General features: G+C 24.9%; 4 protein-coding genes and 1 long non-coding RNA gene across 17 annotated transcripts in view; 3 read left to right on the top strand and 2 right to left on the bottom strand.

Annotated features, from left to right (window-relative positions):
• Positions 1–4,800, bottom strand: part of LOC135925797 (beta-catenin-like protein 1) — a 35,908-nt gene extending 31,108 nt beyond the window's left edge. Inside the window, exons 1-4 of the mRNA XM_065461288.1 lie at positions 4,665–4,800; positions 4,368–4,618; positions 4,069–4,324; positions 3,937–4,030 (exon numbers count right to left, since the gene is read on the bottom strand). Coding sequence (XP_065317360.1) covers positions 3,937–4,030; positions 4,069–4,324; positions 4,368–4,618; positions 4,665–4,694 — 631 coding nt within the window. The 5' untranslated portion in view covers positions 4,695–4,800. The remainder of the gene's footprint in view (positions 1–3,936; positions 4,031–4,068; positions 4,325–4,367; positions 4,619–4,664) is intronic.
• Positions 4,737–5,457, top strand: LOC135925798 (uncharacterized). 3 transcript variants are annotated; one of them, XR_010571731.1, is made up of 5 exons: positions 4,737–4,804; positions 5,015–5,155; positions 5,200–5,265; positions 5,306–5,354; positions 5,396–5,456. XR_010571731.1 is itself a non-coding variant. In XM_065461289.1 (5 exons), coding segments are annotated over exons 1-5 (393 nt in total). In that variant the 5' UTR covers positions 4,804–4,834; the 3' UTR covers positions 5,397–5,456. The 3 variants fall into 3 exon arrangements, 2 of the variants coding, with proteins under 2 accessions (XP_065317361.1, XP_065317362.1); XM_065461289.1 differs by having other exon boundaries at positions 4,804–4,907; positions 4,952–5,155; XM_065461290.1 differs by lacking the exon at positions 4,737–4,804 and adding an exon at positions 4,825–4,907 and having other exon boundaries at positions 5,396–5,457.
• An 860-nt stretch (positions 5,458–6,317) lies between these two features.
• Positions 6,318–6,598, bottom strand: LOC135925632 (uncharacterized). The gene is made up of 3 exons (XR_010571691.1): positions 6,534–6,598; positions 6,431–6,493; positions 6,318–6,387 (listed from the first exon to the last, which is right to left on the bottom strand). It is a non-coding gene; the product is annotated as an uncharacterized LOC135925632 (long non-coding RNA).
• Positions 6,599–17,019: 10,421 nt separating this feature from the next.
• LOC135925865 (uncharacterized) lies at positions 17,020–20,335 on the top strand. Of its 5 annotated transcripts, none has more exons than XM_065461402.1 (15): positions 17,020–17,489; positions 17,530–17,697; positions 17,742–17,801; positions 17,894–17,953; positions 18,000–18,105; positions 18,165–18,209; positions 18,251–18,310; positions 18,362–18,391; positions 18,431–18,469; positions 18,514–18,573; positions 18,618–18,677; positions 18,722–18,781; positions 18,826–18,885; positions 18,930–18,989; positions 19,033–20,335. In XM_065461402.1, exons 7-15 carry the CDS (start codon positions 18,268–18,270, stop codon positions 19,269–19,271), a joined length of 651 nt encoding a protein of 216 aa, XP_065317474.1. In that variant the 5' UTR covers positions 17,020–17,489; positions 17,530–17,697; positions 17,742–17,801; positions 17,894–17,953; positions 18,000–18,105; positions 18,165–18,209; positions 18,251–18,267; the 3' UTR covers positions 19,272–20,335. The 5 variants fall into 5 exon arrangements, with proteins under 5 accessions (XP_065317474.1, XP_065317472.1, XP_065317475.1 ...); XM_065461400.1 differs by having other exon boundaries at positions 18,046–18,105; XM_065461403.1 differs by lacking the exon at positions 18,722–18,781 and having other exon boundaries at positions 18,046–18,105.
• A 3,004-nt stretch (positions 20,336–23,339) lies between these two features.
• The window catches only part of LOC135926137 (uncharacterized), a 38,120-nt gene continuing 35,843 nt past the window's right edge, over positions 23,340–25,616 (top strand). For 6 of the 7 annotated variants that reach the window (XM_065461848.1, XM_065461847.1, XM_065461850.1 and 3 more), the window contains exon 1: positions 23,342–23,359. The gene's annotated coding sequence lies outside the window, so the exon portion shown is untranslated. Of the gene's footprint in view, positions 23,360–25,616 lie in introns of all 7 variants that reach the window. The other variant, XM_065461852.1, reaches the window with a different exon arrangement.

A 25,616-nucleotide genomic window follows, 5' to 3' on the forward strand; every position in this document is an offset into this window, starting at 1 on the left:
TGTGAAATGGTGATCCCATTCCCAGCCTCTAATTTTATATAAAATAGAGGATAAAATTATTTTTATTACAAAATTATCATTCCACGCTTCATTCCTTATATCATCTAATAGACTATTCAGAGTTGTTAAAGGATCGAATCAAAAGATCGCCGATCCTGGATTCGATCCTAAATTTGTCAATTTTTAAGATCATGACCTTAAATTGTGGATGGTGATCGAGATCATTTTTTTAAATATTCGATCCCGATCCTTTTAAAAATTATTTTTTTACTTAAAAAGAAATAAATAAAATTAAAATTTTGAAAATGAAATTAAAATTAAAATTATTTTAAAAAAAATATCAATCTATATCATATATTTTATCAACCACCATTCCACCAGATTTTTTTCAACAATTTATCAATTGATTCATAATATTTTTAATGATTTTTTTTATCCGTGAAAATTTTAAACTGATTTTTTTTCCCTCCAATTTACGCATAAAAACATGTGAAAATAAAATATTTTCCGGAATTTAATATTTCAAAATAGCCGGAATGTATCCATTTTATATAGTTGAGCAAAAAGAATTTGTTAAAATGGTGGAAGAAATATTATCTTGGACGGTTCATCCGGTGTAAAAATTTTGGAAGTAAGTGATAATACTGTATTGTATGGATGAATCATCAATAAAAAATAATATTTCATACTGATCAGGCAAATTTTTTTTATTATTTAATCATCTTTATTTACAGATTCTATGAACATTAAATCTCAATATTGATAGCAATCATTAAGACTTACACTAAAGAATTAAAACTTAAAATCAGCCACCACCCACCCTTAAAGTAATTAAATTACTGTAGTTCTCGGGTATATGCTCTTTTTCTGCCCCACTCCTTTTTAATAATCCTATAGAGGTGTAAGTAACATTTTTCCAAATGTTGTGCCTACATACATGTGGCTTGCCCACAAAGAGGGTTCCTCATTTTTTTAATTTTACACCCCAATTAAATTAGTTCCAATTAGGTGGCAATGAGGAAAACCTAGCGTAGCTATCTTGAACCTTGAATTATTTACAATAATTAATAAAATATTTATTGATGTGTTAAGCATTGATATGAAAGGGAGACTAATATTTTTAATGGGAGTTGAAATTAATTTTTAGTATTTAAAACACCACATATAAATAATATACTAAACTTAATATATTTAACAAAATTTGTGTTGAACCCTTTATTCATAAATTTTTAAATTCTACTAAAAAAGCTCATTTTATTCATATCATAAGAAAATATTTTCTCAAAATCTTTTACCCATATCATCTTGGGTTCAATTTTAACTTGAATTTTTAAGATAACTATATGACCCTTTTAACCACATGTAAATAATATAAATTTGTGTTGAACCATTAATTCATAAGTTCTTAAATACCTAAAAAACCTCAGTATTATTCATATAAGAAAATATTTTCTCACAGCTTTTAATAAAAATTCTAATGAGCCATCATCATAGGCATTAAAAATCATTAAATTTAATCAATATTATACAGATGATTAGTCAGGCCTGACTGTAAAATTTGAAAGGGCTAACTTTTGCAGATACCTGATTTATATGAATGAACACTTATTTAATAATAAATAAATTATCATTTATTAATATAGATTTTCTTCACTGTATGATGACAGTAATATATTGGCATCAATAATTCACCCAAAGTTTAAGCTCAATTGGCTTTTTATTAATCTGCCACAAAATTTGTTGCTAAAAGAAAGGTTAATTGCCCATTTAGAAAATATACAGGGTCAACCACATGCAGATCCTTCAAATGAAGGCATGGGTGAAATCGATACCTTTTTTGGGAAAAATTCATCACAAAATGCTTTTTCCATAAATAATTTTTTTTATTCTAATAATGATTCTGTGAATATTTTTAATAATTATGTTAATTTTAAATAAACATTTATTGAATATAACACATCTTTACCATCAAGCACTCCTGTGGAGCGCTTGTTTAGTAAAGCTAAACATATACTTAATGAAAAACGTGGTTGTTTAAATAATAATAATTTAGAAAAAATTTTATTATTAAAGGCTAATTTTAATTATAATTATATATATGTATTCTAATTGTTATACTTATATTCTATTATTCAATTACAATAAATCTATACCATATTTAATTAATTTTTATATTAGTTAATTTTGCATTGAACAGAAATTTAAATAAGAAAAGGATCGTGATCGCGATCCTTTTTTTTAAAAAAGGTCAATCCTGGATTTCGATCCTATTTTTTTCAAAAGATCATGATCGGGATTTGATCTTTTTAAAAGGATCGATTAACAAGCCTAAGACTATTTATCTCCATCATTTATGTTTTTATATTTAAGACTTTAATTTATTAGAAAAGAAAAATAATATAAATAAAAGGATTTTTTAACTCTTTGGATATATTTTAATTAAAAATTATGAAGGGGGGGGGGGGTAGAAATGAGTTTTAAAATAATCTGTTTGAATTGAATATTATTTTTATTTTACTAATTTATTTTTCATTATAAAAAAATCATATATATATTAGAAAATGTAAGCCCAACCCAAACTATTTTATCTAATTGCCTGGCACAGTCAGATTTCTAAGCCCAGTCAGTTCTGAAATTTTTATGTAAAACTTACTTTGTCCAGCCCTTTATAAATTTTGCTTGGTCCTACCTGTTTTAATTTATTTAAAAATTTCACAGCCAGGCTTTGAAGATCTCTAGTTTCCAAGATAGCCTGTGATAAGACATCTATCATGGATAACCTTGAATCATTGTCAAAATGTGTAGTTCATAAACATGTCTTGTATTATTCTCATATATTTTTCCATACCTTGTTGTGGTGTAGCAACTATCAGATAGGTTTCCTAGGGATTCTATCAAAAGCTTTCACTAAATCAAGAAAGATCATATGGAGCTTTTTGTTGATTTCCTTATATTTTCACTCATTTGTTTAAATGTGTAGATTTTGCCAGTCGTTGATCCTCCCAGCATGAAACAAAACTGAATCTAGCCTATTTCGATTATGTTAATTGATCTTTTTTCTATTATTTTTTGTAATGCCCCTTTATTTTGAAAATTATGTGGACCCCCCTTTATTTTTGAAGATAGGAACTAAATAACTCTGCCCCCATTTTTGAGGAATCTCTTCATTCATTAGTATTTTGCTGTATAAATTTGTGAGGAGCTATATTCCTTCATCTCCTGGCATTTTAAGGCTTTCTTACGTTATAATTTTTCATGTGTTAGAAGCAATTTATTATTTTGTACTCTGTTATTGGTTGAATGTCATCTTAACATGTAGGGTGTTCATCTAGATGTAATATGTGGGGATTAAAGTTGAGAAGCTCCTGAAAATATCCTTTCCATCTATTCTTTATTTCTTTTCTCTTTATTATAAATTTTCCAACTTCATTTTTGATTAGTAATGCTTAAAGAATTCAAACAAGGTTATTTGTGGTTTAAATTTTTTAAACAAAAAATAAAATAAAAAAGATGATTCTTTTGAAAATAAAGTAACTTTATTATTATAAGAAGTATAAGATATAAATGGATCTTGAATGATAACAAGTAATTGTGGTACTGCCCAATTCAGAAACCCATACATTGCAGCCCTTTAGCATGAGCTTGTTAGGTCTACATATATGTAAGCTTTAATAGTTCATGGATAAAAATTTTAGGACTTGAAGGTTTCTTATTATTTATGTATATAGTATTAATTAAAATGAGGATAATTTTTATAATCCAGTGATTTATAAAAAAAAAATTTTTTAGGCCTGGCCCAGTAAAATTTAAAAAAATTAAAATACTGCTAAGCTCATGTACCCAGACTTGCAGATTTCTGATTATAGTAATGTTTAAAGTATTAATAAAAATGAGGATAATTTTTATAATCCAGTGATTTATATAATATATACCCACCTAATGAATTATATATACCAGCACTTTCCTCTTTTATAGATTCGTCTAATCTTTCCATATTTTGCACAATGCATTGAATAATTTGTGTATTTAACTAAATATAATTTAAACTAATTAACAAAAAAAGCTAACCATAGCTTCAATAAAGGTATTAAATGATTCTAATGACTCATAGTCCTCCAATATTCCATCTGACACACTTAAATCAGTCATCTCTTGAAGCAATGATAAAATTGCTATTGATATGTCAGAATTTTCATGAGATAATAAATTTATAATAGAATTAATTGAATTCAATTCTACCAATATGTAATATAATTTTGGTGTTGTTGAGATAATATGCATTTGCTGGATAACATTATGTAAGTTGAGTTCTGATTCTAAGAACCTAGAGGTTTTTTTTTAAAGATATTGTAAAACATTAATATTACTTTTCTGGGGTATCATTAAATTTTATACGTAATTCTTGATTTTTATATATTCTTTTTTCAAATAATAATATTAGTCTTTTCAAGGCATTTTCATCAAATACATCGATTTCTACATCGTCAGAATTTTCTAGATATTTAGCTATTTCTTCAGGTTTAATATTATTTAAATCTTTTTGGGAATCAAATTTCATATTTTTATCACTTTTGACGGTTGAAAGATCTTTAAAAATCCTTTTTATTCCTTTATCAGGCTTTTAAAATATATTGATAGATGATAATCATGTAAAATATATATACATTAAATGCTACTATTTCAGACACATCCATTTTCTGGGTATGATAGTTTGATTTCCGTGCCTAAGATCGTATGGACACTTCATCGTAAAGTTTCGTCCAATTCTGTGATTGGTCCATTAAAGTGCGGGAAATACAAAAGTGTAAACATATTTTTAATTTTAATCATAATAATGGAAATTAAAACGGTGTCAAACAATATCAAACTTCTTCTTGAGAGAAGAATTAATCCCACTATAATTCAAAGTTAGCAATCTAATTATATATAAATAATTTAGTTTTAATTTTAGAAAACAAAATTACTAATAAAAAATCCAAAAGAGGACGTGATATTTTATGTTTTAATGATTTAGAATATACCATCCATAGAGTAATAAATGCCACATCGTATTACAGGTGTAGACAAAGGAGTTGCTTAGGACGGGGTATTTTACAATCAGGTAGGTTCACAGAGATGCAGGATCATACCATAGAACAGTGTAAATCACATATTGGTAAATATTTTTATAAATAAATCACTAAATCAATTTATTTTTAGGCAATATGTTTACTCCATGTCAACCCTTAGTAACACAGAACATGCAACCTGTTAATGCCATATCAAGTTTCACAAATTAAAATTTCTATAATCAATATAATTTTAGGCAATATATGTGCCCCATCTCAACTCTCTGTAGCAAACTACTATAACTAGTTTCATCAATTATTTTATTTTTATAAACAGTTTATTTTAGGCAATATGTTTACTCCATGTCAACCCTTAGAATTTGCTGATAAAGCATCAGCTTATATTAAATTAATATATAATTCAAATTTATTTGATAATATATAATTTTTATTGTAAATAATTTATATTTGTTTTATACATGCTAAATAAATATTAGTTGTTTATATTTTTGTATTCGATTTATACATTTGAAATAATTAACATATGTCATATACATTATAAATTTGAATAATAAAATAAGCTTCTTAATTTGCTGTAAAAATTGTATCCTAGGTTGTTCTTTTGATATTGTATAAGAGCTAAGATAAATTGTTACCATTTGAAATCTGCTAAATATTCTATATTTGAATAATAATATATATTAAATTTTACCATTTTAAACCTATTAATCTTCTTAATTTGCTATAGAAATTATATCCTAGGTTGTTCTTTTGATATTGTGTAAGAGCTAAGATAAATTGTTACCATTTGAAATCTGCTAAATATTCTATATTTGAATAATAATATATATTAAATTTTACCATTTTAAACCTATTAATCTTCTTAATTTGCTGTAGAAATTATATCCTAGGTTGTTCTTTTGATATTGTGTAAGAGCTAAGATAAATTGTTACCATTTGAAATCTACTAAATATTCTATATTTGAATAATAATATATATTAAATTTTACCATTTTAAACCTATTAATCTTCTTAATTTGTTATAGAAATTATATCCTAGGTTGTTCTTTTCATATTGTGTAAGAGCTAGTTACCATTTGAAATCTGCTAAATATTCTATATTTGAATAATAATATATATTAAATTTTACCATTTTAAACCTATTAATCTTCTTTATTTGCTATAGAAATTATATCCTAGGTTGTATTGTTACCATTTGAAACCTGCTAAATATTCTATATTTGAATAATAATATATATTAAATTTTACCATTTTAAACCTATTAATCTTCTTAATTATAAATTATATCCTAGGTTGTATTGTTACCATTTGAAACCTGCTAAATATTCTATATTTGAATAATAATATATATTAAATTTTACCATTTTAAACCTATTAATCTTCTTAATTTGCTGTAGCAATTATATTTTGCCATTTGAAACCTGCTAAATATTCTATATTTGAATAATATATATTAAATTTTACCATTCCAAAAGAAATATTAACATTCCAAAAGAATTATTAACATTTAACGTAAGATTATGGTAAAAAATTAAATTTTACCATTTCAAAATTATTAATCTCCATTTTGAACGAATTGGACGAGTTGGACGAAAAATACGATGAAGTGTCTTACGATCAAAGGCACCCCTGCCGATAGTTTATTTAGAACGGTGTAACTAAACTAAGAATGGACGTAAACTGAGAATTGACAGGTAAAATTTATTTTTATTTTATAGCCTATCAAATTTATTTTAAAAAGATAAAATGTTTTTATTATGTAAATCAAATTTATCCATAATTAATTTTATCTAAATAAATAAAATAGTAAATAGATAAAATTGTACTTTATAAATTTAAAATATGTATAGAACAGATATGTTACATAGAAAATATAACAACCATAATAAATTTTAAAAATCATAAATATATTCCGTTAGATGGCGATTAAAAATTAAGTTTTTAATTAAAAAAAAATATGAATTATAGGAGCATAATTCTTTACTTTGGATTAATTTATTTGGTACAAGTTATATAAACATAAAATGAAAAAAAATTTAAGTTTCCGTCATTATTTTTTGAGTTATGATGTCAATTCTCAGTTTAGTCAATTAGATTTTTGGAATTTTAAAAATATTTTATTTTTTTGACTCATTTTGTTATAAACTTACTTATATAAACATAAAATGAAAAAAATTTTAAGTTTCCATCATTATTTTTTGAGTTATGATGTCAATTCTCACTTCTCAGTTTAGTCAAAAATCTTTAGATTTTTGGAATTTTAAAAATATTTTATTTATTGACTCATTTTGTGTAAACTTACTCATATAAACATAAAATGAAAAAAAAATTTTAATTTCCGTCTTATTTTTTGAGTTATGATGTCAATTAGTTTAGTCAAAAATTTTAGATTTTTGGGATTTTAAAAATATTTTATTTTTTTGACTCATTTTGTTTAAATTTACTCATATAAACATAAAATGAAAAAAATTTTAAATTTCCGTCATTATTTTTTGAGTTATGACATGAATTATAAAACTAGTTTACTTCAATTAAAATTTAGGGGCCCTTAAAAGTCCGTTGGTTGGTCTTAAAAAATACAGTTGGGTATTCATTAGTCTTAAAATAGACCGTTGGATATTTATGTCTTAAAAAAGATGTTTGTTATAAATGTTAAATAAAGATTTGATAGTAAATAACAATACATTCTTTAAACCAATTAGAAAAAGCAATATTCCTCAAATCTTATTAAATATAATTTTATAAAGAAAAATTAAGATAAATGGAAACTCATTATAAAGTTTCATAAGAAGATAAGAAGGTTCTTTCTTGCACATAATTAAACTTACATATTTGTAAAAGCCAGGAGGATAGATAATTGTTAAAAATATATAAATTATTTTTTATAAATATAGGGAGAATTATCTATATTATAATTTTCCGATGTCCTTATTACGTCATCGTGAGGTCATGTCATCGCTACGTCATGTCATCGGTAGGTATTTATTTTTATTATTTTTATTTGTTGATTTTATTTATTTATTTTATACAAACAGATGATCCTACCAACAGTCTTAATTTATTTTTAAATAGATTATATTTTTTATTATTTTTTGCGTATTACTTTTAGCGATTTAGAACAGGAACCATATTCGTTAATAACATTTTATCACATTTGATTTTGCAAAAATGGATAGATATTTATAAATAATACTGCTTGGACGATGGTTCAACAAGTTAATCATTTTCCTTGAATTCCTGAAATCGGAGTGCCAGTTATTTTAAAAAATTCTCTAAATAAGGGCACTCTAGGATTTTCATGTGAAACAGGCTGAAGGCTATGGATCATACAAGTATATTGTAAATCTTAAAATGGGAATATCTTTTAAAATAACTGATTTCATAAGTTAAATATTAGAAGAAGTAAGATTATTAAATTAAGCTAAATTCTAAAAAGAAAAGATATATACTCTTTTAACACTTACATATCACTTACACTTTTCACTCTATACTCTTCATTATAATATCACAAAAGGCAACTAATCCTTATAATTGCCTTATTCACTTATATCTGTTTGTTTTCTGAAGTTTAAATAATTAAATAAGAATATTAAATTAAGTTAATTATACTAAATGTTTTACCTACTTTATAAATTAAGAATAAGAATCTTTAATTATGTTAAAGCGTTGTGTAAATTTAATCAAGAAAGTGTTAATTAAAAATAGGAAATTTGAATGCAAGTTGATCTTATGGGGTTCAAAAACATTATGACCAATGTAAACTGGGTTACTCTTTAACACTTACTTTCACTAAGTATCACTAAATATCACAAAATTTCAAGCAACTACTTCATATAAATTGCCTTATTCAATCACATTTCCCTGTTTTGAAAATTTTAAATATTTGAATAAGTCTATTAAATTATGTTAAATTAAACTGAATATGTGGTTCAAAAAACATTATGACCAATGTAAACTGGGTTACTCTTTAACACTTACTTTCACTAAGTATCACCAGGGGCCCCTACAACGGGGGGGGGGAGTCCGAAGCAACTGCTTCAGTAAATTTGAGTGGGGGTACTTTTTTTTACATCCATCATGATCATGTGATTTCTGATTTATAAATGTAATAATAAGACCCCCCCCCCCCACTTAATATTTAATTTAATATATTGATGGAAATTTTGGTCGATGTTTAGTAAATTTGTTATCCGAAATTTCTTGTCATAAATTATTTTTCCAATTTTAAAATATGTTTAAAAATATTAACCAATATTGACAATAGCAAAATTCCTAGAAATTGGATTACTTATAGTATTAAAATGTATAAGGTTTTTTGCTTAACATGTCTCTTATTTGGTGGTCCACACGCAAATTCAAAATGGACATGTGAAGGTCTAGATAAATGGCAAATTATTAATCGTGATATTATTCTGCATGAATCTTCACAGGCACATATGATGGCCGATTATGGAAGGCTTTCTCATAATAAAAATTGGATATTAAAATTTATAACACCTCAGAAAGAATGTGTAGATAATAACCGTTCTATTATAAGAAATAATAAGATGTTTAGATTATTTAATATCTCGTAACCAAGCCTTCTGGGCGAACAGGCAACAAGAAGGCAATATGATGGCCCTTATTAAGCTTATTACAGATTCTGAACCTATACTAAAAATGTATATACAGCAAATTGAAGAAAGAAAAAAGGATAAAAAAAATAAGGGATTAAAAACGAAATTATATTCAAACCTATTATCATATAATAACATAAACATTCTCATTGAAACCATGAAAAATATGGTTATAAAAAAAATTCAAAATGAGATTACATTTAACAGGTGCTTTTCAATCATAGTTGATGGCACATACGATGTTTCGAAATCAGAAGCAATAGCTTTGATAGTAAGATATGTTGAAAATAGTGAGACGCCGAAGCCTGTTGAAAGACTGATTGACATATATTGTACGGGAAATACCACAGGTCTCGATATAAAGCATAATATAATATCTAAACTTGGCTCAATGAATTTACCCCTTGAATACTAGTTGGGCAAAGTTATGATGGCGCCTCAAACATGAGTGGAAGAATGAATGGTGTGCAAGCCTTGATTAGAGCAGAGGCGCCAAAGGCAGCTTTTATTTAGTGTTATTGTCATCGATTAAATTTAATCGTTGTTCAATTATGCCAATCAATTAAAGAACTTCGAAATGTTCTAGGAATACTAGATGAGATTTATGTCTATTTTAATGGTGTAAAAAGATATGAGGTACTCAAAAAATTTCAGTGTAATGATCTGAAAAAATCGCAACGATTTCTACGCGTCAAGAATACCACTCGGTAATAGTTCCTTATTTATTTAAATTTTAAATGTTTTTTTTTAGAAGCTGGCTATCGTCATATAAAACTATTGTAAATTTTTTTCAACTTTATGATGCCTTGAGGGCAGCTTTAACAAATTTAAAGGATTCTGAAGATCCTGCCACTTCCACTATGGCTAGTGCTATAGTCTTTAGAAAAAAAATTTGATTTTATCTTATCACTTTGTGTTTTGGATAATATATTGTTTATAACAAGTTTGGCTTGTACAAAATTTTTCGAAGGATATAGGGTATGCAATAAATCAAATTTAATTGACAAAAGATTGCTTGATTAATTTGAGAAGTATAATATAAATTATTGTCTTAATTATTTTTTAATCTAATAGATAATAACACTGAATTTTTGGATGTTTTTTCAAAGGCGCAAGATTTTATGAAGGATAGAAATCTAGATTTGATTTTGAAAGTTCTAGACTTCAAACATTACAATCCAAAAAGGAGAGGTATATATACTTTCATCATTAAATATAGAAATTTTTTTTAGCTTTAAAATAGGTGTGTTTTATGCTGCACTCGATTTAATTATTATGCAGTTTAACGAAAGATTTAATGATGATTCCATGAAATATTTACATCAAACATCATTTTTTACGCCAAAGGGAATGGCAGAAAAATCAATTATTAAAGAAGATATCGAGGATATCTGTGAATTTTACAATTTAAATTCAAGTCAAATTTTCGAAGAAATGTTGAAGTTTAGAAATATTTATAAGATGGCCAAAATGGGGAATGTAATTATTACTCATGACCTAGAGGTTCAAGAATCTAAAGATTTGTCAGATTCTGAGAATTGTAAATTTATTTATTTAATATATTTTTACCAACACATTATTTAGCTTCTTCTGATGATGATGATAATTCAGAGACTTATGATTCAGATTGGAAAAACTATTCATTTATTTTATCTTATCGTTTACTTTTAAATTTTTCTGCATTCCCTAATTTAAGAATTTTATATAAATATCTATTAACCATTCCCAAAACCTCATGTACTGCCAAAAGAGTCATGAGTAAAATTAAATTAATTAAAACAAGACTACGCAGTACCATGAAAGATTCTTTTCTCAATAATTTAACCATATTATCAATGGAAAAAATTTTATTTAAACATTTAAATACTGATGAAATTATAAATTCTTTCGCTTTCTCTTCCCCTAATTTATCTAAATTATTAATTTAAAAATAATATTTATAAAGATATATTTTTTGCATTTTATTTATATTATATATTAAAAATTGATGCAATAAAAATTATTTTTGAAATTTATGGGTGTCATAATTATCATTTTTTCGAAGGGGGGGGGATACTTTTCAAGGGGGTACTTTTCATGGGGGTATTCTGCTTCATTCGCTCAAAAAGTGTAGGGGCCACTGAGTATCACTAAATATCACAAAATTTCAAGCAACTACTTCATATAATTTGCCTTATTCAATCACATTTCCCTGTTTTGAAAATCTTAAATATTTGAATAAGTCTATTAAATTGTGTTAAATTAAACTGAATTTCCCTTCACATATTAGGGCAGACCTTATTTTGTCATTATTCTCTAATAAATGCTTTAGGCTTTCACAGTTTCCCTTATTACCAATTCACATAATTTTTTTCTAAATTAGTGCAACTGTAGGAGGCCATATTAAAACCAATTGTCAAAGTAATACATTATTTACTAAATATTACAAATTATTAATATTTTATATATAAATTCATATGTGAGTTAATTCAATAAATTTAATATCTCTAGGATTGGGAAAATTTTTTCAAAATTATTATGGGTTGGACTGGGCTTAAAAAATATTCTTAAAATTAATATTGGCTTGGTTTTCAAACATTATTAGGGATTGAAATGGGCTTGAGAAAATCTTTTTAAATTATTAAGATCTTGGATGCTTGGAAATTTTTCCCAAATATTGTAGGCTTGAACCTATATTGGGACTTTTTAATGTTAAATGTTAGTCTTATATATTTTACCCGTAGACTAATTGGTAAATCAGAGCTTTCCCCTTCATTAATTATAAATTTAATATCTCTAGACTTAATTTCAAAATTATTAGGGATTGAGGTGGGCTTGAGAAAATCTTTTCAAATTATTAAGATCTTGGATGCTTGAATATTTTTTCCAGATATTGTAGGCTTGAACCTAGATTGGGATTTTTTAATGTTAAATGTTAGTCTTATGTTAATATTTTTATAAAGATATATATTTTAACTCAAAGAATAGTTTTCAGTAACATAGAAAATGTAGACTGACTAAGCTATGCCGACAACATATGTATCCCTACTAAAGATTTCACTAACATTCATTATTTTAACAACAGTCTCAAATAATACGGGAAAAATCAAAATTTAAAAAATACTAAAATTCTCTTTTCCTTTCTTTCCCTTTTAATTTCTTTTATTATCTTCCCCTTTCTCATCATTTCCCTTTCCTATCTACACTTTTTAATTTCCCTATTTTTTATCTTCCTTTCCCTTTTAATTTCCCAATTTTCTTTCCATTTAATTTTCTCTTATTTCCCTACCTCAGGCTACACACTCCAAAAGAAGGCTGGGCTTATCAAAAAATAAATATCATTCAATTCTTAATTCAACTCATATTCAAGCAAAAAAATTATACTGGGTCATATGACGTGAAGCCCAATAAAATCTACCAAATGTAAAATAAAGTTTTTCATCTATATATACTTAAAATGCTTATATTTTTCATTTTAGAATACATCTATTTTAGCTTCTGGTGGATGATATTCCCACTATTTCTAGAGAGGTTAATCTAATATTGTCTCCTCTTCAGGTTTAATACATTAATATGTTTTTTAATTATGCCTTTGTTTTTATTTTAGATAACAAGCCATGTCCTAACCTCACTTATTTTCATCATCTTTATTAATGGAAAAATATGCAGTAGTACTGTCATGCTTTTTATAACAATTCTTACTACTTTTTATGGTTGAGTTAACTTTGTCGTTCATGATTCTATTTTAGAGGGGGCTACCAATGCTGACATTGACTGATATCTCATTTTGCGTTCTTCTTTTACCAGTATCCCAAGGCATAGGCATATGACTCATCTATCAGGACGTATTGTGTTTTGTACACTGCTTTGGTAATCCGTCATTACTTTCATCTACAACCCTAAATGATATGAAATTGTACATTAATTATTTCCTTTCCAGACAACCTTCCAGATTTATTTTGTCGTTTTTTCCATCAAAAATAAAAATGAGAACAAGTATTTGCTCTTAATTTTATCAAATATATAATAATTAATCCTAATTATTTTTTAAAAAAATTATTCTAAATTTATATGTCAATAAAAAAAAATATATTAAAAAATATATAAATAATTTGCATATAAGTTTCATTAGTGCTAAATGGCATTTTTGTTATTTAAATAGTATCAAATTCTTTGACAAATAATTTCGGAAATGCAAGACATACATTAAATTTATCTGAAAAGCAACAACAACCCTATATAATAAACAACAATTTATTTTTTAGATATAATTTTAATTGATCATATTACAAAAAAGTATAAGAGTCGGTTATTTTTATTTTATTTGTCATGATTCTCTAATAAGTGGTTGCCCAGGCCTTCCCAGTTTCCCTTAATACGGAATTTACATGTTTTCTTTTCCATATAGACTAATTGGTAAATCAGATATTTCCCGTTCATGTAATGATATTAAAAATTTAACTATCTCCGAGGCGGGAAAAAATTTTCAAAATTATAATGGGTAGGACTGAGCTTGGAACCTCAAAATTAATATTAGCTTGCACCTGACTTGGGAACATCTTTTACAAATTATTAAGGGTTGAGCTGGGCTTGATAAACTTTTTTAAGATCTTGGATGCTTCCTAATATTTTAAAATTATAAGATCTTGGATGCTTCCTAATATTGTGAGCTTGAACCTGGCATGATATCTATCGTAAAAAATGAATAAAAATCTCATCCCCGTCATTTTTGACGGGCTTTCTACTAGTTTAGTTAATTATTGTATGTATTAATTGTTGGAAATTATATATTTCTTATAAAAACAAATAAATCTATGGCCTTATTGTTTTCGTTCTTTCCGCTTTGGCTCTTTTGGCTTAATTAGGTTTTTTTGATCCTAATGATTTCACTATAGCTACCACATGTTGAGGTAATTAGTTTTCCATTACTATTTTCCAGGGTTTCGAACCGTTAGGCATAACGGTTCGGTTTGTTCCGGTTTTTAGTTTAAAATTTTATAAAGGTTTTGTTCCATTTCAGTTTTTTTAAAATAAATTCATATCGGTTCGGTTAGGTTTATAATTTATAACGATTCTTTTCGGTTTGTTCTGGTTTTTATAAATTTGATTTAAAAAAAATTAAACCATGAATATATTAATTTTAGAGAAAAACCTTTTTAATTTATAACTTCTTATTTAATTTTACCATGATAATCTAATAGATATTTTTATTAAACTTAGTAAATATAAATTAGACAAATTAATTTTTTTTATTTCATAAATAAATAAGATAAAAACAAACATACGTAAATACAATAATGAATAAAATAACACATAAATATAATAAAATGCATACTATTTATATTCAAAAAGAGAATTAGAACGGATAACTAAAATATTTTCTAATATTTCATAATTTAGTTCTCTGTGCAGAGAGTATAAACTTAAGGCTAGAAAATGCTCTTTCTACGGTCTACGGATACCTGCGTAGCTGGAACTGCTAGCACAGTTATAGCTAATAAAGTTCTGGCATACTATTCTTTACATTTTCCCAATAATTGAAAAGATTAGTATCTTTTTCTAATCTCTCTATATTATCAAATGACCTATATATTCTATTTCTATACATTTATTATAATTTTCTATCCCCTGAGAATTATTCTTATTAAAACTTTTATGCGATTTAATAAATTTTCAAAATCATCATCTAAATTATCTTTCGAATGCGAACACGTAGGCATAGTATTTAGAATTTCAATATTCTGATTATTTAGACTTTGTATCAAGTTCCAAGTTTTACAAAGATGTTTTCTGGCGATCTCTCTTTCTTCAAATGTTAAAAATATTATTTTAATAATAAATAATTTATAATGACTTAAATGAATATTAGAATTCTGAATTTAAAAAAAATTATAAATAAAAAATTATCATATCATTAAAATATTGCTTACCATTTTATTTAATGACATTTAAATTCTATGATCCAAGTTTTTATAATGAGATAAAAAATAAACCATATAATATAAAAATGAATGTAAAAAGTACTTGATTTCTATTAGATGTTAGTTATTAATAGTAGATTTATTTAATTTTTTCCTAAATTATTAGCAAGTATTATTATAAAAGCTTATTAATAACTTATATATAAAAACTTGTTAATTTAGCCAAGGATAATTATGTGTGATTTTAGGATATCTTATCTAATTAACAGATAATTTAGAAAAAAACAATAAACTTGGTATTAATTGTTATATAATGTTGATAATATAAAAATATTTTATCTGAAAAGATATCGCCAATTTAAAAAATTCCCCTAAGGAAAAGTAAAATTTCAAATTTAGATTAGTAATTTAAAATAAATTATTTTTAAAACCGTTTTGAACCGGTTTAAACTGGTTCAAAATATTTATTAACGGTTCGGTTTGCTCTTTTTATATTTTCTTTATAACGGTACGGTTAAGGTTACGGTTCAGAAAATCACAACGATTCATTCCTGTTTGGCGGTTCGGTTCGGTTCGAAACCCTGCTATTTTCTTATAGTATTTTCAACAGAATTGCCTTATGTTAAACACCTGTCATCTCAGCCCAGCTCTGATGCATGGATGATATATCTAATGCCTTTGTTAGATAATAAGGCCCAACCCACATATGGCTCTCTCGAAGTCTTTCTCCTGTATTAAAACCAGGGATTTGAACCAGACCTGAACCCGGAGGAGTAAACCCGGGTTTTGATAAAAAATCTGAACCCGAACCGAACCTGAACCCCATTTATAAAATTTTTACAACCCCGAACCGAACCCAGGAGTTTTTATGAACCCGGTTTCAAGCTGGTTCAGTGTATTGTTTAAAATCATATATTAAGATATTTGTATAATTGTAAATACAAATATTAATAATTTAATTGAGATTTTATAATATTATCATAATACCTTTTAAGTGAAGTGATAATAAATTTTTAACAACTTAATTCATTTACACCATTTTTTAATTTTTTTAAAAATTTATTTTCAAAGATTCCTATTGGAGTGTTATATAAATTTAAAGCAATTAAATTCATTCACGCCATTTATATTTAATTTTTAACTTAGTCTCAAAGATTACTAATTAAAGGAATGAACAAGTCAAAGTAAAAATTATTATATTGATTTATTTTTTGTTCAGGTTAAATTAATGAAGTGTATTTTATAATTGAAATTAAATTTATATATCTTTTTTTTAATTCTATGAAATCATTGCTATTTAAAATTTATCCTCTTTAACTCTTTAATAAAAGATCCTCATTATTATATAGATTTAAAATAAAAGATAAAGTCATATTTGAGAAGCATTTTACTCTTGATACAATAGAAAATAAATCAGTATGCTCATATTGCAAATTAAAAATGTCTGGTAATCATTTGTCTAATTTAGAAAGACATCTGATAGGTCAGCGTTGAAAGATCATTTTCACATTTGAAATTCATTCTCTCACCACATAGATCGAGGATGAGTGAACAACTCCTGGAAGATATTATGCTAATCCGTCTAAATAAAATTTTTAAAATTGATATATGACTGTTTTGTATTTTTAAATGTATTTTTCGTATAAATAAAATAGACAATTTATATTTATACCAAATTTATGTCTAGTTTTTTAATATCAATTCAAAAATTTGTAAACCCGAGCTGAACCCGGAACCAAACCCGGGTTCAAAAATATTGGATGAATTAGGCGTTTTGTCGTACTGCCAAGTTTCCCAAAAAAATCTCGAAGATTTCCAAAATTGTATTTGAAGTAATTATGAAAATTAAAGAGGTTAAAGATATATCGCAACAATTATCAACACTAAGAAAATTAGAAATTAAAGTATATATTATTTAATTTGCATATAATAATTATTTTTTAGAAAACTAGGCAAAACAAAGAGTGCATATTTTATGGAGGATATGATTTAAACATGGAAAGAATGCTATATATCATACATGTAGAAGAAAATGTGGAGGAAGAGCTAAAATTTGTGGTACTGAATTTAGCATCACTGTAAAACATTTAGAAACATGCAAGCCAATTCAAAGTAAATAGTTATAAATATTTTATTCAATTAATATTCCAATTTAGATGATTCTCTAAGTCTAGCTTCTTGTTCTCAAGGTCCATCTGTGAACCTCCCTGTTCAAGGTAAATAATTGTGATTAATAATATATTTTAAATACTCAAATTTTAGGTATAAATATTTTACCACATATTATCCTATTAATATTCCAATTTAGATGATTCTCTAAGTCTAACCTCTTACTTTCAAAGTCCATCTGTGAACCTCCCTGTTCAAGGTAAATAATTGTGATTAATAATATATTTTAAATACTCAAATTTTAGGTATAAATATTTTACCACATATTATCCAATTAATATTCCAATTTAGATGATTCTCTAAGTCTAACCTCTTACTTTCAAGGTCCATCTGTGAACCTCCCTGTTCAAGGTAAATAATTGTGATTTATAAATTATTTTAAATACTCAAATTTTTATTTCTTTACACAGACTCTGATTGCCCTAAGAAAAGATATATATCGATATCAACACAAAGTGATTTTTATAGCTAAATATTTCATATAAATATATTTTAGCTGACAATGCTCTATTAATGGATGCCTCTACACAGACAAATATATCATTATTTTTACCAAGTATAAAAAATTAAAAACTTAATTACTGAATCATGTGTATTTATATTATAGCATCAAATGTGTGCACTGCAGAATGCCAAAGTAAAATATCAAATATATATTTACAATAATTTTTTAAAGCTTTTAATCTACAAGTTTTTGACATCACAAACAGTCCAAGTAAATTTCAATTATATATTTGTGCTATCTATTTTTTAACAAAGTTATGAACCCAGAGGTCTTGGAAGAAATAGATGCCCATAACAGAATTATCAATAGTCCAAGTAAATTTTAATTATATATTTGTACTATCCATTTTTTAACAAAGTTATGAACCCAGAGGTCTTGGAAGAAATAGATGCCCATAACAGAATTATCAATAGTCCAAGTAAATTTTAATTATATATTTGTACTATCCATTTTTTAACAAAGTTATGAACCCAGAGGTCTTGGAAGAAATAGATGCCCATAACAGAATTATCAATAGTCCAAGTAAATTTTAATTATATATTTGTGCTATCCATTTTTTAACTAAGTTATGAACCCAGAGGTCTTGGAAGACATAGATGCCCATAACAGAATTATCAATAGTCCAAGTAAATTTTAATTATATATTTGTGCTATCCATTTTTTAACAAAGTTATGAACCGAGTGGTCTTGGAGGAAATAGATGCCTATAATGGAGGTACCACTAGTCCAAGTAAATAGTATCTTATAGATATTTATATCATTTTTAAACATAGCTATCATTCAAAACAATCATAGTTTCATAAAATCCAAAAATAACAAAAACATGATATATTATAACAAATATTTATACGTTTATGATTTCGGCGACCTATATTATAAATGCAGAAAGAATAGTTGTAAGGGTAGGGGTAAGTTTTTATTTTTTAATAGTGAAGATAATAAATTATTTATTTTTACAACATATAAACTTTTATCACGCCTATGTTTGGCTGAAAAATTTAATGCCTCCTAAATTATTTAAACAATTTTATACTATTTCTATTTTAATTAATCATACTCTAATTATTTGTGCATACATTTTATTGCCAGCAGATAAATATAAAAATACTTATTTAAATATGTTTTTATTATTAAAAAATCATTGTTTATCTTTAGGGTTATTTTTTCCCCCCGTTTTGCCACTATTGATTTTGAAATTGGCGTATACTTAGCCCTTAAAGCAATTTTTCGCACTATTATAGTTAAGGGCTGTTATTTCCACTTCTGTCAGTACGTTATTAGGCGTATTAAAGATAGTCATCTAACCCGACTATTTAGACAAAATATTGAACTAAAAAAATTTTTTCGAATTATAATGGCCATTCCTTTTTTGTTAGAAAGGGATGTGTAATATTTAATTAACGATCTGAGGCGACAATCTGAAGTTTTTAAAATAAATTCAATACATGATTTTTTAAACTATTTTGAAAATACTTGGATTAATCTTAATGCAAAATTTAAATATCAAATGTGGAATACATTTGATATTAGGGGCGTGAGGACGAATAACCATGTAGAAGGGTTTCATCGCTCATTAAAAAAATACATTCCTTATTCGCACCCTAATATTTATCTCTTTATTGACACCATAAAAATTATAGAACAAGATATGGACTTGAAATTATTCCAATTAGATGATGGCAGAAAGGTTACGGAAAGAAAAAAAATATACTGTATATTAGATGATAAAATTAATGAAAATATAATACTATACTGTGGAGGTATTTTTACCCCTATAGAATATTTGGAGAAAATATCAAAATTTTTATATTCAAAAAAATCAAATCACTCTAATTTTTCTGCCATTGTCTAACTATATTGTTTTATATTGTCAATAAAGGATAACATTACTATTAATCTGAGTATTTATAGTCAGGTTTGACAGAGGTGGTATACGTCATTTTCAAAATTTATAGTTATTAAATTTTTTTTTACATATACCTTATATTGTTTCGTCATTGATATTTTATTTATATAGTTAACACGCACTAAACCATTTTTAATAATTTACCATACAATCTTTTAATCATATTTATATAGCGCAATACTAATATGTAATCTTATTATAATAATCGCAATGGAAATATATTATTTTTAATATTGTTGGTATATTATATATTTAAAATTTTCTATGACATAAATAATAAATAAATCCCTAAAAATATTATTACTACTTTATGTTCATTTTTGAATAATTTAATTTTCTGACCAGGTAAAAGCGTGCCACTTAAATTTTAGAAAAAGTTTTAAAAGTCAGACATTTGAATAGTTAGGAAAGATGACAAAGATATGATATAGTTAAGAAAATCAACTATCTTAATATGGGTTATATATTAATGTAACAATATTGGGTAATAGAGTAGGTATATAGATTAATTAAACATTTACAGAAAAAACATTTTTGAATTAATATTACCTAAAGATAAAACTTTAAATATTAGCATAAAAAAATTTAATTTTATGATAAAGAATTTATGTATTAACCCACAAAAGTACTTATGATAAACTTCAATATTTATATAGTTTCAAAGCAGTGACGAAGCGTCAAATTCACTACTATGGAAGCAATAGAATTTTTATTTTTAGTCAAACCATAAAAAGATTAAAATATATAAATAAGTATAATTCGTCTTTGTTTTTGAGTAAAATGATTAAACACAGAATTATAATAGTTATTGCTAGATTTTAAATTTTTTAATAACTTTTTTTCAATCGAAGTCAAAAATATTTTTATCTTGTACTCAGTATCTTTTTGAAATTTTTAATAAGATACTAGTTAAGATTTGAATATAATGAGGCCTTTTTGATATCAATATCACATCCATATTATTTTTCTTTTGGTAAAACAAAGGTTGCGGAGTTCAATAATATAAATAACATTGAACTGGGGGTTTTAAATTATATTAAAGAAAGTCGAAATACATTATAAATGCTTAATAATTATCCTTCCATTAAGGAAATTTTTTATAAATATAATACTGCAATACCTTCATCAGCTCCAATTGAAAGGTTATTTAGTTTTGGCACAATGTTAAGTACGCCAAAACGGCAAAGGTCCAATTAAATATTTGAAAAATTTGATTATCTTATAAAATAATGAATTTATTTTAAATACTCTTTTGCAAATTAATATTTCAACTCCCATTAAAAATACTAGTCTCCTTTCATCTATGCTAAGAATGGGCTAATACTAATATTAAAATACCTGATTATTATAATCAACTCATCATTAAATATTTTATTAATTATTGTAAATATTCATTCTTATTATATGTATGTTATGTTCTTCACAAATAAATAATAAAAACTGTATTTTACAAACTATTCTAATTTAATTGGTAAGGATAATTTAGAAGTATCTTGTATTTAAGATACTCTAATTAGGCAAAAGATACAAGTATCTTTTATATTGTATCTTTTTGATATTTTGAAAAAGATATTAGTATCTATATCTAAGATTCATTTTTTTACAAAGAATCTGTATCTGTATAGATTCTTTTTCCGGATGACCTGCCCAACTCTGGGTATTGTTTATAATTAATAGGCGTCATGTCTAAGCAAGGATTTATAAATTCCTTTGCATGATAAGAATATCCTTCAGAATCTTGAACTGATATCTATAGATAATGGGGAAAAAAATGATATTTATATCTTTTTCTATATATGAGTTTTAATATTATTTATATACTTTTTTATTATATTAGTCTTAATATTTTTATAATATATATTTATTTAAATTATATGCTCATATATATAACATAAAATTTGCATCTAAATATTTTTATTTTTTAGATAAAAAGGCGTTAAATAAAAGTATATCAAAAAAAAGTATCTATAAACAGATACCTCTGAAATAGTATATAGATGCATATACTTTTTATACAACTCTGATAATCATAATAAATTTTCAATAACATAATTACAAATATTTAACATTAATTAAGTAAGGAAAAATAATATAATAAAAAAAAGCATTTTTTTATTTTGCTTCGTCACTGATTCAAAGATATATTTATAGTATAATCGTGCTGTCTGTTATATATTAATAGATCTAGAAGAGTTTTCTAAAATATTGTAAATTATCTGCAATTTATAATATATTATCTTAATTAATTAAATTTTTTAATATATTCTTTTCTATTATTAATATAAAATATGATCATATATTTTATATACAATTATTATAATATTAATTGTATATAATCTATATTAATTACCATTTAGCAATTTATATTTATATTTAATTTTATTTAAAATAAAAAGTATATTTTAATTTATTTGTCTAATCTGTTACATCATTTTAAAATTATACAAATATTATACTCGCTTCAAATATATATGTGGCCATTTTAGGTCATTTTACTTTTTTTCATAAATGTTCATACGAAATGGTGAACCCTAACCAAAATATTTCCATAAACCGAACCCGAACCCACCTTTTATTTTTTTACTTAAACCGAACCGAACCCGGGGCTAAAATTTTATCGGGTCCGCATCCCTGATTAAAACTATCATTTATTTTATTTATCATTATATGTAAAAAAGTTTTTTTCCAATCAAATTTTGTTTTTAACACATGGATTTATACTTTCACAATTATTGTTGGTGTAGGGTGTTAAAAATATTTATTTTTAAAAGGTAAATATACCATATTATATAATTTATCTATTAAATGATTATCTAAATATTTTACAAATTTTATATAATTTTTATTTAAGCAAAATTGTTTTAAAATTATCAGTATTTTTTTTAAAGATTTCATCGGTTAATGAATATATTATTCCATCTTTATTGATATAAAAATTTATAATTATGTTTCTAATTTTTATTTCAACTCCTTCGTTATTAGTTAAAAAATGAATTAAATTTTCTTTAATGTGTTTAGTATATAAAAGATGTGTTGAATTTATAAAATTCTCCGTCACTCCCAAAAATTAAATTTTTAAGGGTATACGATTTTTTTAAAAAATTGATTCAAGGTGGGAGATTATTAAATGTTTGGTAATCCGAATTACCGTGTAAAAATATAGGTCCTAAGAAAATTGGATGATCGTGTAAACGGTGAGTTTTTATGCATTTATGTTTTAAAACGATGCATGTTACAAACAATTCTCCCAAATTAAATTTTATCTATACTTATAATGCTAGGATTATTATTTGAGCATATATATTTAATATAAAATAAGAGATTAGCAACCTTTTGTACCAATGGGTATTTATACATGTTTTTTAAAATGTCAAGAGCTTGATCAGCAAAATTAGACAAGTATCATAATTCATTTTTGCTTAAAAGATTATATTTAACATTAGCTATTTGTTTTACATTTCGAGGGCCTATTATATCATGATCTGCAATTAATAAATTTAAAAATTTTCCAACGCCCGACCCAACCTAGCATTAAATTAGTAAAATATAAATAAAATTTTTACCTTATAAATTGAGAATATAATATATGAATAAACAATAGTTTTTATACCTTTATATATATTCTCGTGAGATAAATAATTATAATAATATAATAACTTATTTCCCATATCTGTAAACAACATTTTTACAATGGTGAATAAAAAATTATATAAGATATTTCGAGTACCGTTTTATGTAATGTAATATACATTACATATTAACTAATTTTATAAAAATAATTATCTTTTTAAAACTTTGAAATTTGTACTTGAAGTCCTACTTCCGTTTAATTTATCAACTAAATTTATTTAAAAATCTGCCACAGGTATGCAACATAATTATGTAAGTCGTTTAATCTAAGCTAAATTAATAATTAAATTTGACCGGAACCAGATTCATACAAAAACAATTTTAGGTATGAAGAAAAAATGAATTGTTCGATCCTTCATATCCTAATTTACCCAAGATATAAAATAATAAAAAAATGAGTGAATAAGAAGTTTAGAATATGATATAGGTAACATTTAAGCTGGAAACAAGAATTCGTTAGCCTTAGTCTTTTATTTAAACGATTATTTGACTTATTTATGACATAAAAACCCAACGGTCTTTTAGACCAATGATTACCCAACGGCCCTTTTAAGAGCCCCTAAATTTTAACTGAAGTAAACTAGTTTTTCGATTCAATATCAACTATAAATTATTGAATTTATTTATGAGTCAAAAAAATAAAATATTTTAAAAATCCCAAAAATCTAAATATTTTTGACTAAACTGAGAATTGACATCATAACTCAAATAATAATGAAGGAAACTTAAAATTTTTTTCATTTTATGTTTATATAAGTAAGTTTATACAAAATGAGTCAATAAATTAAATTTTTTTAAAATCCCAAAAATCTAAAAAATTGACTAAACTGAGAATTGACATCTTAACTCAAAAAATAATGTCGGAAACTTAAAATTTTTTTCATTTTATGTTTAAATGAGTAAGTTTACACAAAATGAGTCAAAAAATCATATATTATTAAAATCCCAATAATCTAAATTTTTTTTATTAAACTGAGAATTGACCATAATTCAAAAAATACGGAAACTTAAAATTTTTTTCATTTTATGTTTATATGAATAAGTTTACACAAAATGAGTCAAAAAATAAAATATTTTTAAAATCCCAAAAATCTAAAAAATTGATTAAACTGAGAATTGACATCAGAACTCCAAAAATAATGATGGAAACTTAAAATTCTTTTCATTTTATGATTTAGCTTGTACCAAATAAATTAATCCAAAGTAAAGAATTATGCTCCTATAATTCATATTTTTTTTAATTGAAAACTAATTTTTAGTCTATTACGCCATCTAACGGAAATATATTTATGATTATTAATTATAACATATCTGTTCTATACATATTTTAAATTTATGGACTACTCTTTCTTCCATATTCTATTTTATTTATTTCGATAATTTTAATTTTGGATAAATTTGATTTACATAATACATATACATCATTTATATTTTTAAAATATAATTGATAAGCCATAAATAAATTATACCTGTCTATTCTCAGTTTACATGTCCATTCGCAGTTTACCTGTCAATTCTAAGTTTAGTTACACCCGGTTAGAACGTACTATTTTTTAGTTAAAATTAGGTAATTTGTTGGTACCGCTAAATTTCGCTTAAACTTAAAATTTATATGTTCAACACAATGACATGTCATTGGTTCAACATCAAGCTTAAAGTTTATATTCTCAAATATCTTAAGTTTATTTCAATTTATAAGCTTTTATAAATATTATGTTGCAGCTCTTTATTTTCAATTAAGCCACAGTAAAAAAAATGAAATGTAGCTTTACTTTATAATTCAATAATCTACAATTATTATATCATTAAATTGCAGCTCTT

The sequence above is a fragment of the Gordionus sp. m RMFG-2023 genome, chromosome 3, assembly GCF_954871325.1.
Source record: "Gordionus sp. m RMFG-2023 chromosome 3, tfGorSpeb1-WG-v2, whole genome shotgun sequence".
Classification (NCBI taxonomy): Eukaryota; Metazoa; Nematomorpha; class Gordioida; order Chordodea; family Parachordodidae; genus Gordionus; species Gordionus sp. m RMFG-2023.